Source organism: Grammomys surdaster, unplaced genomic scaffold (genome assembly GCF_004785775.1).
Source record: "Grammomys surdaster isolate TR1022 unplaced genomic scaffold, NIH_TR_1.0 280, whole genome shotgun sequence".
NCBI classification, from domain to species: Eukaryota; Metazoa; Chordata; class Mammalia; order Rodentia; family Muridae; genus Grammomys; species Grammomys surdaster.
Window position 1 is genome coordinate 837,729 of NW_021604721.1, and position 12,708 is coordinate 850,436.

At 40.1% G+C, this 12,708-nt stretch overlaps 1 protein-coding gene across 2 annotated transcripts in view; it reads left to right on the forward strand.

Annotated features, from left to right (window-relative positions):
* The window catches only part of Hbs1l (HBS1 like translational GTPase), a 71,716-nt gene that overhangs the window by 45,370 nt on the left and 13,638 nt on the right, over nt 1-12,708 (forward strand). For both annotated transcript variants that reach the window (XM_028777339.1, XM_028777342.1), the window contains 6 exons: nt 2,378-2,495; nt 4,594-4,740; nt 6,390-6,464; nt 9,233-9,350; nt 9,852-9,920; nt 12,137-12,241. In XM_028777339.1, the coding sequence (XP_028633172.1) occupies nt 2,378-2,495; nt 4,594-4,740; nt 6,390-6,464; nt 9,233-9,350; nt 9,852-9,920; nt 12,137-12,241 (632 nt within the window). The remainder of the gene's footprint in view (nt 1-2,377; nt 2,496-4,593; nt 4,741-6,389; nt 6,465-9,232; nt 9,351-9,851; nt 9,921-12,136; nt 12,242-12,708) is intronic.

Consider the following 12,708-nt stretch of genomic DNA (forward strand, 5'->3'; position numbering starts at 1 on the left):
CTGCTGTGGTTGGGGAGGGTCCCTGAGTTGAGCAGCACTGTTAGATGCGCTGCTGTGGTTGGGGAGGGTCCCTGAGTTGGTCTTGCTGTGAACGGAGTTAGCAGTTGTTGCTCCCTCAGCATATCCCACCATCTAGACTTTGAGTTAAAGTTGGATCTGACTCAGTCTTGTACCAGGTTATAAAGGAAAGGAAAAGAGTAAACTGTCTGCTGCCCAACAGGTCCAGACTACAGGTCCACAATTCCATTCTTATGAGACATGGTCCAGAAAGAAATAATTGAGTCTGTCTTGTTAGTTATTCCTTCTGTGTCTCTCGAGGGTTAATGCTAATTTGGGTGGATTCTAGCAGAAGGATGAAGATACTCACGAATCTCTGGTCAGGTACCTCTTCTGAGGTATTTTAAAGCATAAGCGTATATCATATTTAAGGCTATCAGATACTGAGAAGCAAGGTGAGATGGCAGATATAGAACAACCAAGTCAAAATTATGACCAACACGCACAGAGCCCGTAAAGGTCCTAAGTTAACAGGTTGGGACATCTCTCAAGTCTTTAATCTGATTATGATTAGAGAGTGTATATGAGTTTGCAGACTTTTCCTGCATTTGTTCACTTTCCTGCAGTCCTTGTCTCCATTATGTGGAAGGAGGTTCTTAAAGCAGGTTGCATGAGTCTTTAGTGCTTTGATAGCTGGATATTTACATCGTTGTGGTATTTCTCCCTTATGTATCTTTTTCTCTGTATATTACTGTGAACCTGCTTTCTACCCTCACACAAAAGCTTAACCTGTCAGTTCACTGAGAAACAGTGAAGCCCAAGTAGTTCCCACCTGTCTAACAAACAGACTATCAAAGTGTACAGCTTTTATTTTCTTTGTGTATCCTGATCGTGTAGATTAATAGACTGAGAAGAGCGTGATTTAAGCTGGGAGGGCTTAGTAAAATTTACTTAATTATGTGAGTTGAGCTGCAAGTGAGATAAATGCACTTGTTCCTATAATGACCATGTGTTTGAGTGTTCCAGCTGTAACATCTGCTTATTGGGGTGATATTGTGGTCGCTAGCTTTGTCTTTCTCACCACAGTATAATTTAGACTATTCTGTAGACAGCAGAAGTTTCGGAGTACATGTTATAAGCTTTTTAAAAAACTGATATGTTCTATATATATATTTGAAATGTTAAATATTTGCAAATCTATGTTGAAGAACAGATGTTAATAGGCCGGGTAACATTTTCTTATCTTTACGGAAGGATACAGAAGTTTCAAACAGGGACAAGTGCTCAGTCAAGACTGCACTGGGTCCAACACTTCAGGGAGGAGCTGAGGATACGTCCTGAGTCCTAAGTTTTCTAAACCTGTGGCCACTAGGTGTTAAGAACATTAAGCAGGATTAGGCATCACTTTGGCAAACTCAGATGGCTTACTAAGAAAACCACTTTCCTGATTGCCTTGGCAGGCTGGAGTTTATTGTCGTGGTGTTAGGACTGTCGCTATTAAAGGCTGGCTGAGTCTTCATTTGAATGGCCTAGAGCAGTGGTTCTCAACCTTCCTAATGCTGTGACCCTTTACTACAGTTCTTCATGTTGTGGTGACCCCCAACCATGAAGTTATTTTGTTACTACTTTATAACTATAATTTGCTACTGTTAATTAATCTTAATGTAAATATCTGATATTTAACCCGGGGCGGGGGGCACCAACCACAAATTGAGAACCACTAGAGCAAACCTGTTGTCTACCTGATTTCTCCTTTTAAGTTTTCAAGGTCACATGACTCAAGGCTCTTGTAGCTGTTCCTAGGGATTTCTTATCATTGGAATCTTTATTTTGGCTGAACAGAGGTCCTGGCTTGGTCTCCAAGAAGGATGCAATAAAATCTGAGGCAAACTGTCTATCTCTCTTAATTTTTGTGAAAAATTGGATATTTTTTATACCTCTTTTTTTTTTCAAATTGTAACTATTGACCAGCTTTGCAAGAGAAAGCTTTATGTGTTTATTTGTATAATTAGTGAAGCAATACGGAACGTTAGAAAAGCAATTTCTTGAAAGTAATCATTTGTCATGTTACCTTTTCTTCATGTGTAGTATTTAGAGATGTGTTATATATAGCTTTCTTTGTTCATAAATTATAGTTTCAATTATAAATTATAAAACATCAAGGAAATAGGAAATACCTATCATTTTGATTGAGTTTACCATCTATACAACCTTATTTTTAAAGCATACAGGGATAGTGAGTTAGAGCTCGTATGTCAGTCCCAGTCCCTTGCTTCATTATGATGAAGGACTTAGGTTGCCGTTTAGCCTATTAAGAGTTTTAGCCCACATCAGTGACTATTTATGTAGTAGGTTTTAACCATTTTGTGTTTTGTTTAAGGGGAGTAACAATGGATGTAGGCATGACGAAGTTTGAAACCACAACCAAAGTTATTACGTTAATGGATGCTCCAGGCCATAAGGATTTCATTCCAAACATGATCACAGGAGCAGCTCAGGTACCTGTTATTTTAGCTGACTATGGCACATTGACTGTGCCTTCAGTCCTTGATACCCACCCAGCTTGCAATTCTACGGCTTTAACTCATAAAAGATTTTAAAATGGAAAGTTTTACTTTTGATCAGTTAGAAAAAGATTGGCTACATCGTATTTTTCTGTGCGCTGCGTACTTGTTGTCTAAGCTTCCTGGTGGACGACTGTGGACACATCAGGTAGGAGTGTGTTTGGTGTTAAAAATGATGGTATGCAAGTGTAGATTTCTTGCCCGTTTTCCCCCACTTACTGCTAAAATTAGAGTCTGGCATGATAACAAACACTCTAAAGAGGAACTAAACTAGAAAGAGTATTTGAGTAAGAATAAAAGAAGGCAGTGTGAGTGTCCTACCACGGTACCTGACGATCACTTTTGTTGTTGTTTTGGGTTTTTGAGACTGGAACTTGCAGTGAGTTCAAACTAACCTAGAGTTTCTAAGCAGCCGAGACTCACAATGTGGCCTTAAACTGTCTTTGTTTTACCTTCGCATGCTGTAAATGCAGGTGTATACTTCTACCATGCCCAGCTTATAGATGCTAACTGCAATTGATAAAGTTCTGTAAAGAATGTTCTATGATGTATAGATTCTAGACTTTCTTTATGACTGTTTTATCTCCCATTATGTATGGTAAGGATTATATGATAAGCTTTGTAAAATTCTCTATAAACCAGACAGGACAAAACAACAAAACCTGTCAAACAACTCAGATGGTATTGTGGACTCAGTATCCAGAGCACAGAGCACATAAAGCTGTGAGTGGTGTATCAGCAGCCCCTGGAGGGACAGTATCAGCCATCTCAGATGGTTCTGCAGGGGAACATAAGTCATTCAGTCACATTAGCCTGGGTATCTCTGAGGACAGCTAAGAAAGACTGTGTATGGGAAAATGAACAACATCCTTTGGAAATATCCAGATAGGGCCTTGACAGAAATAATTGATTAAAATTGACTTGGAAGAACAGCTGTGCTGTAAAGATTTTTGCAAAATTTTGTAAATTATTTCCCCAAGATGGAAGTAGAATCCCATAAAGTATGGTCAGCCCAAGAGTCATGGGAACCTAAAGCCTTCAGAGATATGCTCAGCCAGAGCTAGCTTTTTCATGTGTTTTGTGGATTTGAGTATGAAAGGAGAAATGTGAGAAGCTTGTGTTACCAGGGTCTCTGTTAGTAGCTGCAGCAGACAAACGTGTGAACTTTGGTGATCTGTGTCACTGTTTTACTTAGTATAGATGGTGTTCCAATAGTTTTGTAGCATAATTGTTTTTATAAGATAAATTAAAAAATGTGGGATTGATAGGAAGTAAGATGTGCATAATTTAGGACTCTTGATAGTTACTTTCAAAATGCCCTTCTGGAGGTTATGTCCTCCAGTAACAAGTGTGCACAAGACACACCCGTGCTGCCTCCAAGAAATCATCATGTCTCTTAAATCACTTGTGACATCTAAAAGTAGGATCTGGGAATATGTAGTTTTGATTTTTTTTAAATGGGGGACATTAATAAATTTAAACTTTGCCTAAACTTTTTTCTTGGTAAAAATCCCTGCAGTATATTCTGTCTTGGGAAAGATGACACTTGAGAGTATTTGCTGTCATTATGTTTTAATTTTATCTTTCCCTCTTCTTTTAGATAGGCGTTTTACTTTGTATGTAATCAACTTCTGGCTTTCTTATTATGCTTATTTATTTGTGTGTGTATCGTGTGGCTGTGCTTGAGCCACAGCACTCTTGGGGCAACTCATGGAAGTCAGTTCTCTCTTGCCACCATGTGGGTCCAGGAGACTGAGTTCATCTAGTCAGGCTGTGCAGGAAATAGCTTTACCTGCTGTGCCATCTTGCAGACCTTCTTCCTGTTCTTTATGTCATTGTTGTTGGTTGGTGTCACAGAAGTATACAAGCATTATTGAAATTTATAACCCACTGTGGTATTCTTCTTGTGCTCTGGTGTGTGGTCGTGTTATGGCCTGCCTTAAATCTGACCAAGCAGTGAACTGAGCGAGCTGTCTTTTGAATAAAAGAAGCGTGGCCTTACTTCTAGCTGTGATTCTCTCTTCCTCCTTAGGCTGACGTCGCTGTCTTGGTCGTTGATGCCAGCAGGGGAGAGTTTGAAGCTGGATTTGAGACAGGAGGACAGACCCGAGAGCATGGCCTTTTGGTCCGATCTCTTGGAGTGACACAGCTTGCTGTGGCTGTCAATAAAATGGATCAGGTAGCTGTGGAGGACTAAATGTTGATAAAGATGATATTCTCTGGGCAGGAGAGATGGCTCAGGGGTAGAACACTTGTTGCTCTTTCAGAGGACCTGTGTTTGTTTCCCGGCACACACATAGTGGCTCACACCCATTTGTAACTCCAGTTCCAGAGATCCCACTTTGCCTTCTAGCTTCTGCAAGCACCATATATATTCATGTGGTGCACATACATACATGAGGCAAAATACTCATGCACACAAAATAAACTAAGTCATTTTAAAATAGATTCTATTTAGCCCATATAGAGGCCCACAGATGGAACTATTTTGTTAGTCTAGTTTCATATCAAGAAAAATAAATTTGCTATTTTCTAATTAACTGAACATGATAATAGTAATTTTTATGCAAGAATATCTTATTTTGAAAATGACTTTTTAAAACTTAAAACTTTTCAATCAAAAAATAATATGCACCATTGTAAAATGAAAGTATAAACCATCATTGTACAGCCACTAATTTTATTTTTATAGAAATGAATTGTTTTTATTTTTCCTCTCCATCACAGCCATTGGATTACAGTATATAATTCTCTCCTTTCTAAAAAGTTGGCAGTACTCTTATGCATGTTTACTTGGGCAAAAAAATGTTAATGGCTTTATATTAGGCTATGTTACTAATATAATGTACTCAAACAATCTAAAGATTGCTAGGGTTTGTCTTTTTTTGTGTGTGTCGGGGGGTATGCATGAGTGTATATTTTGAAATGGCTTGAAAATCTCTGGACCTCAGGTCCTAGACCTTTGTTGGTTACTCATTCTTGGTATATGTGCTGTATATATGACCTGGAACTGTCAAATCAGCTTTTATGGAAAATTAATTTTTGTATTTATACACAGAGCACAATTTATTTGTTAACTATTGTTTCATGAATAGTAATACTATTTAAGTATATTTTCCTGGAAATTCTTTGTATAGTTTACCGTTATCCACTTTATTTGGTCACATACAAATATGTTTTGTGCTTACTTTTATGTTTACATATTTTCTTCACCTTAGCATCTAATAAATATTCATCAATATTCTCTGATGGCTCTTCTATAGTTAATTATTACATGTAGCTTTAATTTTTCTGTAGCATTTTTGCATGAAATTTCAAATGTAGAGAAAACGGGAAAACTTTGTGGTCAACGTTCATATTGGAGCCACTGCCTAAGACTGTATAGACTTATTGCCCACATGTTTCCCTCTTTCACCCTGTGCATCTGCACATTTGCGTAGACACTGCTTGTACATAGGCCTAGACTCTGCGAGGTACGTAGAGCCAGCATCACTTACTCGGTTACTATGATTAGCTGGGGCGGGTGTTAGTGCTCTTGTTGTGATCTAGTGGTTATCAGAGCACGACTCAACAAATTACCCTCTCCTCTGCATGTCTGGAGACATCACTAGTAGACTCTGTTAGAGACTCTGTTGGCTTCCTCTTCTAAGAACAGGTCATCTCATCTTAGGCCACGTTAGTGGTAAGGTTTTTTTTTTTTCCCCTGAGTTTTAATTTTAATTTGTCTTTGATATATAATTTTGGCTATATACATTTTACTGTGGAAATTCTGATTTTATGTGTTATATTCTCAAGTATAATTCTGTGTATAAATTGGATCTTTATCAGGTAAATTGGCAACAAGAAAGATTTCAAGAGATTACTGGAAAACTTGGGCACTTTCTCAAGCAAGCAGGTTTTAAGGTATGATAATTTTAAATGAAATTAGTTTATTTCTCTACATCATTTTACTTATAAAAGAGAAAAGCTAATATATTAATATTCATTTTTGGTCTTTCTATTTTTAAAATTTTTATTACACTTTTTAAAGTTACAACACAATTGTATCATGTTCTCATCCTCCGTTCCCTCCAGCTCCTCCGTAACCACTCCTCTTGCTCACTCTCACATTCATGGCCTCTTTTTCTTGGACTGTTGTTATTTTGATAACTGTGCGTAAGATGCGAGTCCAGCCGGAGGAGTCCCTGTAGTGTTGCTTCTATGTGTAGGATCTCAGAGCTTACCATTTGGTATTGGTTAATCAACTAGGAGGCTCGCCCTTGAGGAAGACCAGTCCTCCCCTCAGCATCCCTCAACTGCATGCTCTTGTCTAGGGTAGCCCTTAGACAAGAATCCCCTCCAGTCCCTGTTAATGTCTGTTGGTTCTGTCATTGCTCAGGTCTTTTGTAGGCAGCCATATTGTTGAGGTGTCACTATGTAATTTCCCTGTCGTTTCTAAGAGACAGTCTTGCAGCACACTTCCTGGTCCTCAGGCTCTTCCTTTTTTATTTTTATTGTATTTTCTATTCATATAATTTTCTTCATGGTTATTTCTTTTTTAAACAGCTTACTGAATCCTTGTGAATTTCACATCATGCATCCCAATCCCACTCATCTGTTTGTCTCTTCATATCTGCCCTCCACCCCTGCAACCTGCCCCCCGAAAGAAAATCATAAATAAAAATAGAAAAAAACAAACAGGAACCTAAGCAAAAACGAGCAAACAAAAAAATGTCATCATGGAAGTTGTAGTGTGTCACAGTGTGTCGCTCAGTACACCCTTTGTCCACACATCTTACTTGCAAATGTTCATTGCAGTAAGTCATTGGTCTGGTTTGAGGCCTCTGGGTTTTGCTACTGTATAAACACTGGATCTTCATAGAGACTCCTCTTGGCTATCCTGTTGCTGCCCTGAGTCATGTGGATCCTGCAGCTTTGGATCTGTAGGACCAGCCTCTTCACACAATCTAGTAGTTCATGTATGGATGTGGTAGATGTTGGTGTAGGCCAACTTCAAGCCTGGGGTCTTGGCTTTGGCGGCTGCTGGAATTGGTTGGCCTTGCCTTGGCTTTCTTACCTAGTGTTGCAGCCAGCGAGGAGCAGGGCCAGCTCTGCTGCTCTTATGCCTATGAGGCTGGCTCACCCACGCACATGCCACCAGGACCAGTCTACTGTGCTGCCTAGGCAAGGTATGGGCCGCTCTCCAGAGGGCTGGAGCTGGCAAGGGGTCAGGGCCAGTTCTCCTGTTCTCATGACCTGGGGTGGGGTGGGAGGGTTGGCCATCTGTCCCGCCTGTTGCAGGTGGCATCTGGCTCCGACTCAAAGTCTTTGTACCCCTCTTCTATCATGTCCCTTCAGCCTTAGGTGTAGGGAGTATTTTGTAGGTGGGTCTTTTGGAGGTAGATGACCGTTTTCTGTACTTTGATCAGTTGTGACTTTGTCCTGGGCTCTATTTGCATCAGTGAGAAGCTTCTAGGATGAGGGTTGAGAAGCTACACTTAGTTCTAAATCAAAGCATAAATATTTAGAATGCGCTTAGGAAATTGACTGATTTTGTAAGTGGCAGAAGTCTTTCTCCTCTACAATATTTAGAATGCTCTTAGGAAATTGACTGATTTTGTAAGTGGCAGAAGTCTTTCTCCTCTACAATCCGTGACTCCACCAGTGATGGTCATTGGATAGTTTTCCAGTGCTGGGTATGGTTTCTCTCTGGTTAAGGTGGCTGAATGAGGCTGTACCAAGACACACGTGCCACTGTTGCACCTTTGGGGCTCTTTTCCTGTGCTGCTCATTGCTGTGGGTCAGAGGTGCCACACCTGGGTAGGACTGTTGTTGATGGCTTCCCTCCCTTGGTGGCTTGCTAATCCTTAGGGAGGAAGCTTTCTGGACAATACAGCTCAGTTCCACTTAGTCCTGTGTTTAAAGTGTGTGGTGTCTTCAGCAATAGGGTCTTATTTGCAACTTCTGGAAGACAACAACCAATGGCAACAGAAGTACAATATATCATTTTGAGAATCTTTTGGACTTTCCCTCACCAGTAATTGAAAGGAGGTTTCTCATATCTGTACTGGAGCTTTTGTTGGACAGTCTGTGTCTCTTGAGGTTGTGTTATTGCCCCAAGCTGCATAACTTCATTGAAACTGTATGTATGTATGACATGTCATTTTAGAGAAGTATAAAATGACTCCTTCCATCTTGTGTAGAAATTCTCAGTGTTATTTATCTCTCTCCCTTCTTTCCTTCTGTTGTGATATTATTTTGCTAAGTATATTTAATTCCAATTTTCTTTTTATTTCTTCTTGGTATGTATATATACCTGACTTTTAAAATTTACATATATTAAGTATTTGACCTGGGTGTTATGTAAATAAGAACTTTTCCCTCACCTACCATTTTAGGCAGTCAAGTTTAAGAAAGTCGTGGAAGAATGTTGGCAGAGAAGAGTTTAGCCAGCAAAAAATCTGCATTGTGCCTCTATCAGCAAGTAATTTGCTTTAATGATTTCAAGGAAATTTCCAAATTCTCTTGAAAACAAAAATATTGGTCCAGATAATGTCAAACTGTGCTGCCCCGAGTCGTGCTTCTTTGAAGTCTGTTGTTCATTTTGCAGACTCGGTTGAGCTATTGTGCTGCTGAGTCTTTGCAGTATTTACTATGTTGTCGTGACTAAGTCTGTCCTCATCCTCTTATAGGAGAGTGATGTAGCTTTTATCCCGACAAGCGGTCTGAGTGGTGAGAATTTAACTGCAAGGTCACAGTCCAGTGACCTCACAAAGTGGTACAAAGGGCTGTGCTTATTGGAGCAGATAGGTACGTATGCTGTGGCCACTCTGTGTTAATGTGCTGTAGACTCGGTATTTATCATCTAGAGTTCTTCATGAGAGACAGAGTGTATACGAAAAAGCAGAAGATTTGTAATCAGAGAAACTAGGTGCTCAGTTTTGAAATCATGTGGGCTATTTAAAGGAATATTCAGTGTTTTGAAGACACATTAATGAGTTTAGAACTTACCCTATCTGTCATATTGACTAGTTGAAATTAAGTGAAGCGATGTGGGAAATACAGTTTATAAATGTAAAGTATTTGAATGGTAGTCATTTATTGTTAGTATGTACAAAATAAATTCTTTTTATAGAAGGAGAGAGAGTAATGGACACAGTGGAGATGGGGGAAAAGAGTCCCTTTGGGGTTTGAGGGTGCTAGGAGTGGAAACCAGGCCCTGGCCAAGCTGTCCCCGTGACCTTCTGCTGAGCCGTGTCCACAGCCCATAACTTAAACTAAACTTTGCTTTGTGTTGTTTTTTTCTACCAGATTCCTTCAAGCCCCCTCAGCGCTCTATTGACAAACCTTTTAGATTATGTGTGTCTGATGTCTTCAAAGGTGAGTGCTGTTCTTCGTCAAGTGCCTGTCCACTCTGTGTCTTCTTTTCTCAGACTGTTAGATTGGTACATTATATATGGTGGATTCTCTCTGCATGTGTAAGGATAAACAGCAGGCACTTTGACATCATGCGGCCCGGTCTTAGGCTCCTGAACACCCTTCAAGGGGTTCATAACCACTTCCCACTTTATAGTCACCTGTTGGAGCAACAGCCCTAAGCTTCAGCTTTTTGACCTTAAACAAATTGGATAAGTCACCATTTCTTAACATCCAGAAGTAACAAGCTGACAAAATGGCTCACTGGGTAAAGGCACTTTCCACTAAGCTTTATTAACAGCCTGAGTTTGATCCCTGGTCCCATGAGGCAGAGGAGAGAATCAACCCCTGAAGGTTTTCTTCTGGTGTTCACACATTTGCACTGTGGTGATTGATTGCACACAAACTATATAAATGTACTCTTAAAAGTAATGAAACATATATGTATGAAGTATGTATGTGTGTGTATGTGTATATGTGTACATGTGCACACACACCTTTTGAGATTCTGATTGGCACCATGTTTACCCATGTTTCTGTGCTTCAGTGGTCCTTCCTATCCTTGCCTGTTTCCACCCATCTGTGGCAGTCTGAGTAGGACATGGTATCAAATAGACTTAAGTGGGGAATGTAATGTGAACATCAGAACCATTAGCTATGATAAAAGACTAGAGACTAAGATACCAGGAAGCCTTGTACCTTAGGGCTGAGGAAGGAGTAGGTTCCAACTATGATGGAAAAGGTGTTGTACTAAATACCTGAAAATACGTCTAACTTAAAACTATGTAGAAGGCCCTACCTAGAAAACTCTAGAAGGGCATAGGATAAAAGATATAAAGTACATTGATACCTTGGAATGATTGATACTATAAAGATGTTGGTTGTCTCCTAAGTCTCCGTTATCTCGGAGAAGATAAGGAGTGAATTTGCACTGTGCAGTCGTACACTGATGGCTGCTGTCTCTACCGAACAGGTGCCCACTGCCCTCCTTCCCCCTCTGCATTGTTACTCTGTGTTACAGTGGTTCCTTTGCCATCTATATCATGAGCCCTTGAGGGCAAGCATGATATAGATGGTATCTTGGGTATCTGCAGACTCTAGTCTGGTACCTGGCACAGTGTACATGTAATTCAGAGTAGGAAATGATTGTGAGTGAGAGAGGAGGTGACAGCATTGAAATATGTCGTCATTGTGACTGGCTTGCAGAACAATGGAGGAACAGGGGTAAAGTGATGCTTTTGAGATGCCCATTACGTGTTGGAAATACAGCAAGCAGTCGATGTCTTTACCTGGGGTTTTGACCTCCTGCCCTGTCTCTGGGCAGCTTCCCACTTTCTGCCTCTGCTTGTTCCCTCAGCTGTCCTGCTGCGGTGACACCCTCTCTGGTTCTGACTCCTGCTGTGCTTACATTTGCATTCTTTTGATGATGGTTGTTGTCATATCCATGGTGACACTTTTCTCCCTGGTTTTCTGTGACCCACTTTCTCCTGCCACCTCATTTGTGTGGCCTGTCCCTGGGTGTGTGACTTCATTTTCAGGTTCTGAAATAGTGTTCTTAGGCTTCGTTTCCCTCACTCCACCTGCTTTCATGAATTACTGTCTGTAAGTTTCCCTGCTGCTCATGATGTGTCCCAAATATCACCTCTGCCTCAGAATAGTGACTGTAGTTCTCAGATATGTGAAGTTAACTGAGCTATTAGCATCTCTCTGTGTCCCACCATCCCTCACCCAGAGCCTTGCATGTTTCAGGCCAGTGACCTCACTCCAGTGTGCTGCTATGGATTCTTGGGTGCCAAGTGTTTGTTTTAAATCATATTTGTGGCCTTGGAATATACTTGCTCTTGTCTTTCTCTTTACTGGCCCATGTTTCTTACAGTAAACAACTGTTTCCTTCTCTTACCCCTGAGCTTACAGAATCCCTGGTCTTTATTAGTAAATCTCTGGAAAGAAATGAACCCTTGGGTTTTGTAATTGGAATAATTTTATTTGCAAGAAAAACTGGAATGTGGAATGCTATATTTAGTAGAGGTATTAGAACTCTGACCTAACCATTGCTTGGTGTTCATTTGACTCTTGGCCTATCATAACTATATTCCTACATTTGTAGGAAACAAATGTCACAGTATTAACTACCAGATAACGTTACTATGTGTTTCATATGATGTTGGTATGTTTTACAGATCAAGGATCTGGCTTTTGTGTGACTGGTAAAATTGAAGCTGGTTATATCCAGACTGGTGACCGACTATTAGCCATGCCGCCCAATGAAACCTGTACTGCTAAAGGTATTGACCCATCTGCAGCATGCTTTTGCTAACAGACCTTAAGACAGGAGATTTCTTCAGTGGTCTAGTTATAACTCTAGAGTAAATATCCTCTTACTGAAATTGTAACGAACTGTCAAAATGATACTAACTGTTGAACACTAAAATGTGAAAACATTAAACGAGGTTTTCCTGTTGTGGCACATGTCTGTGTATACGAGCAGCATTCTAAGCCTGGTAATATTCTCTACTGGGCACTGAGTCATAAAATCTGGTTTAAGATGGAACCAGCCATATAAATATCAGACAGATTCTTATAAAATTATAATTTGTAGAAGAAATTAAAGAATCCAGCCCAATAATAGCTAGTCAGTAGCAGGCAGCTTGTCACCATAGACTCTGTATTTCAGAATCAGTTAACAGCTTTGATGATGTTTATTCCTTTTCACAATACCTTTGATTGCCTCCCTCCCTCCCTCCCTCCCTCC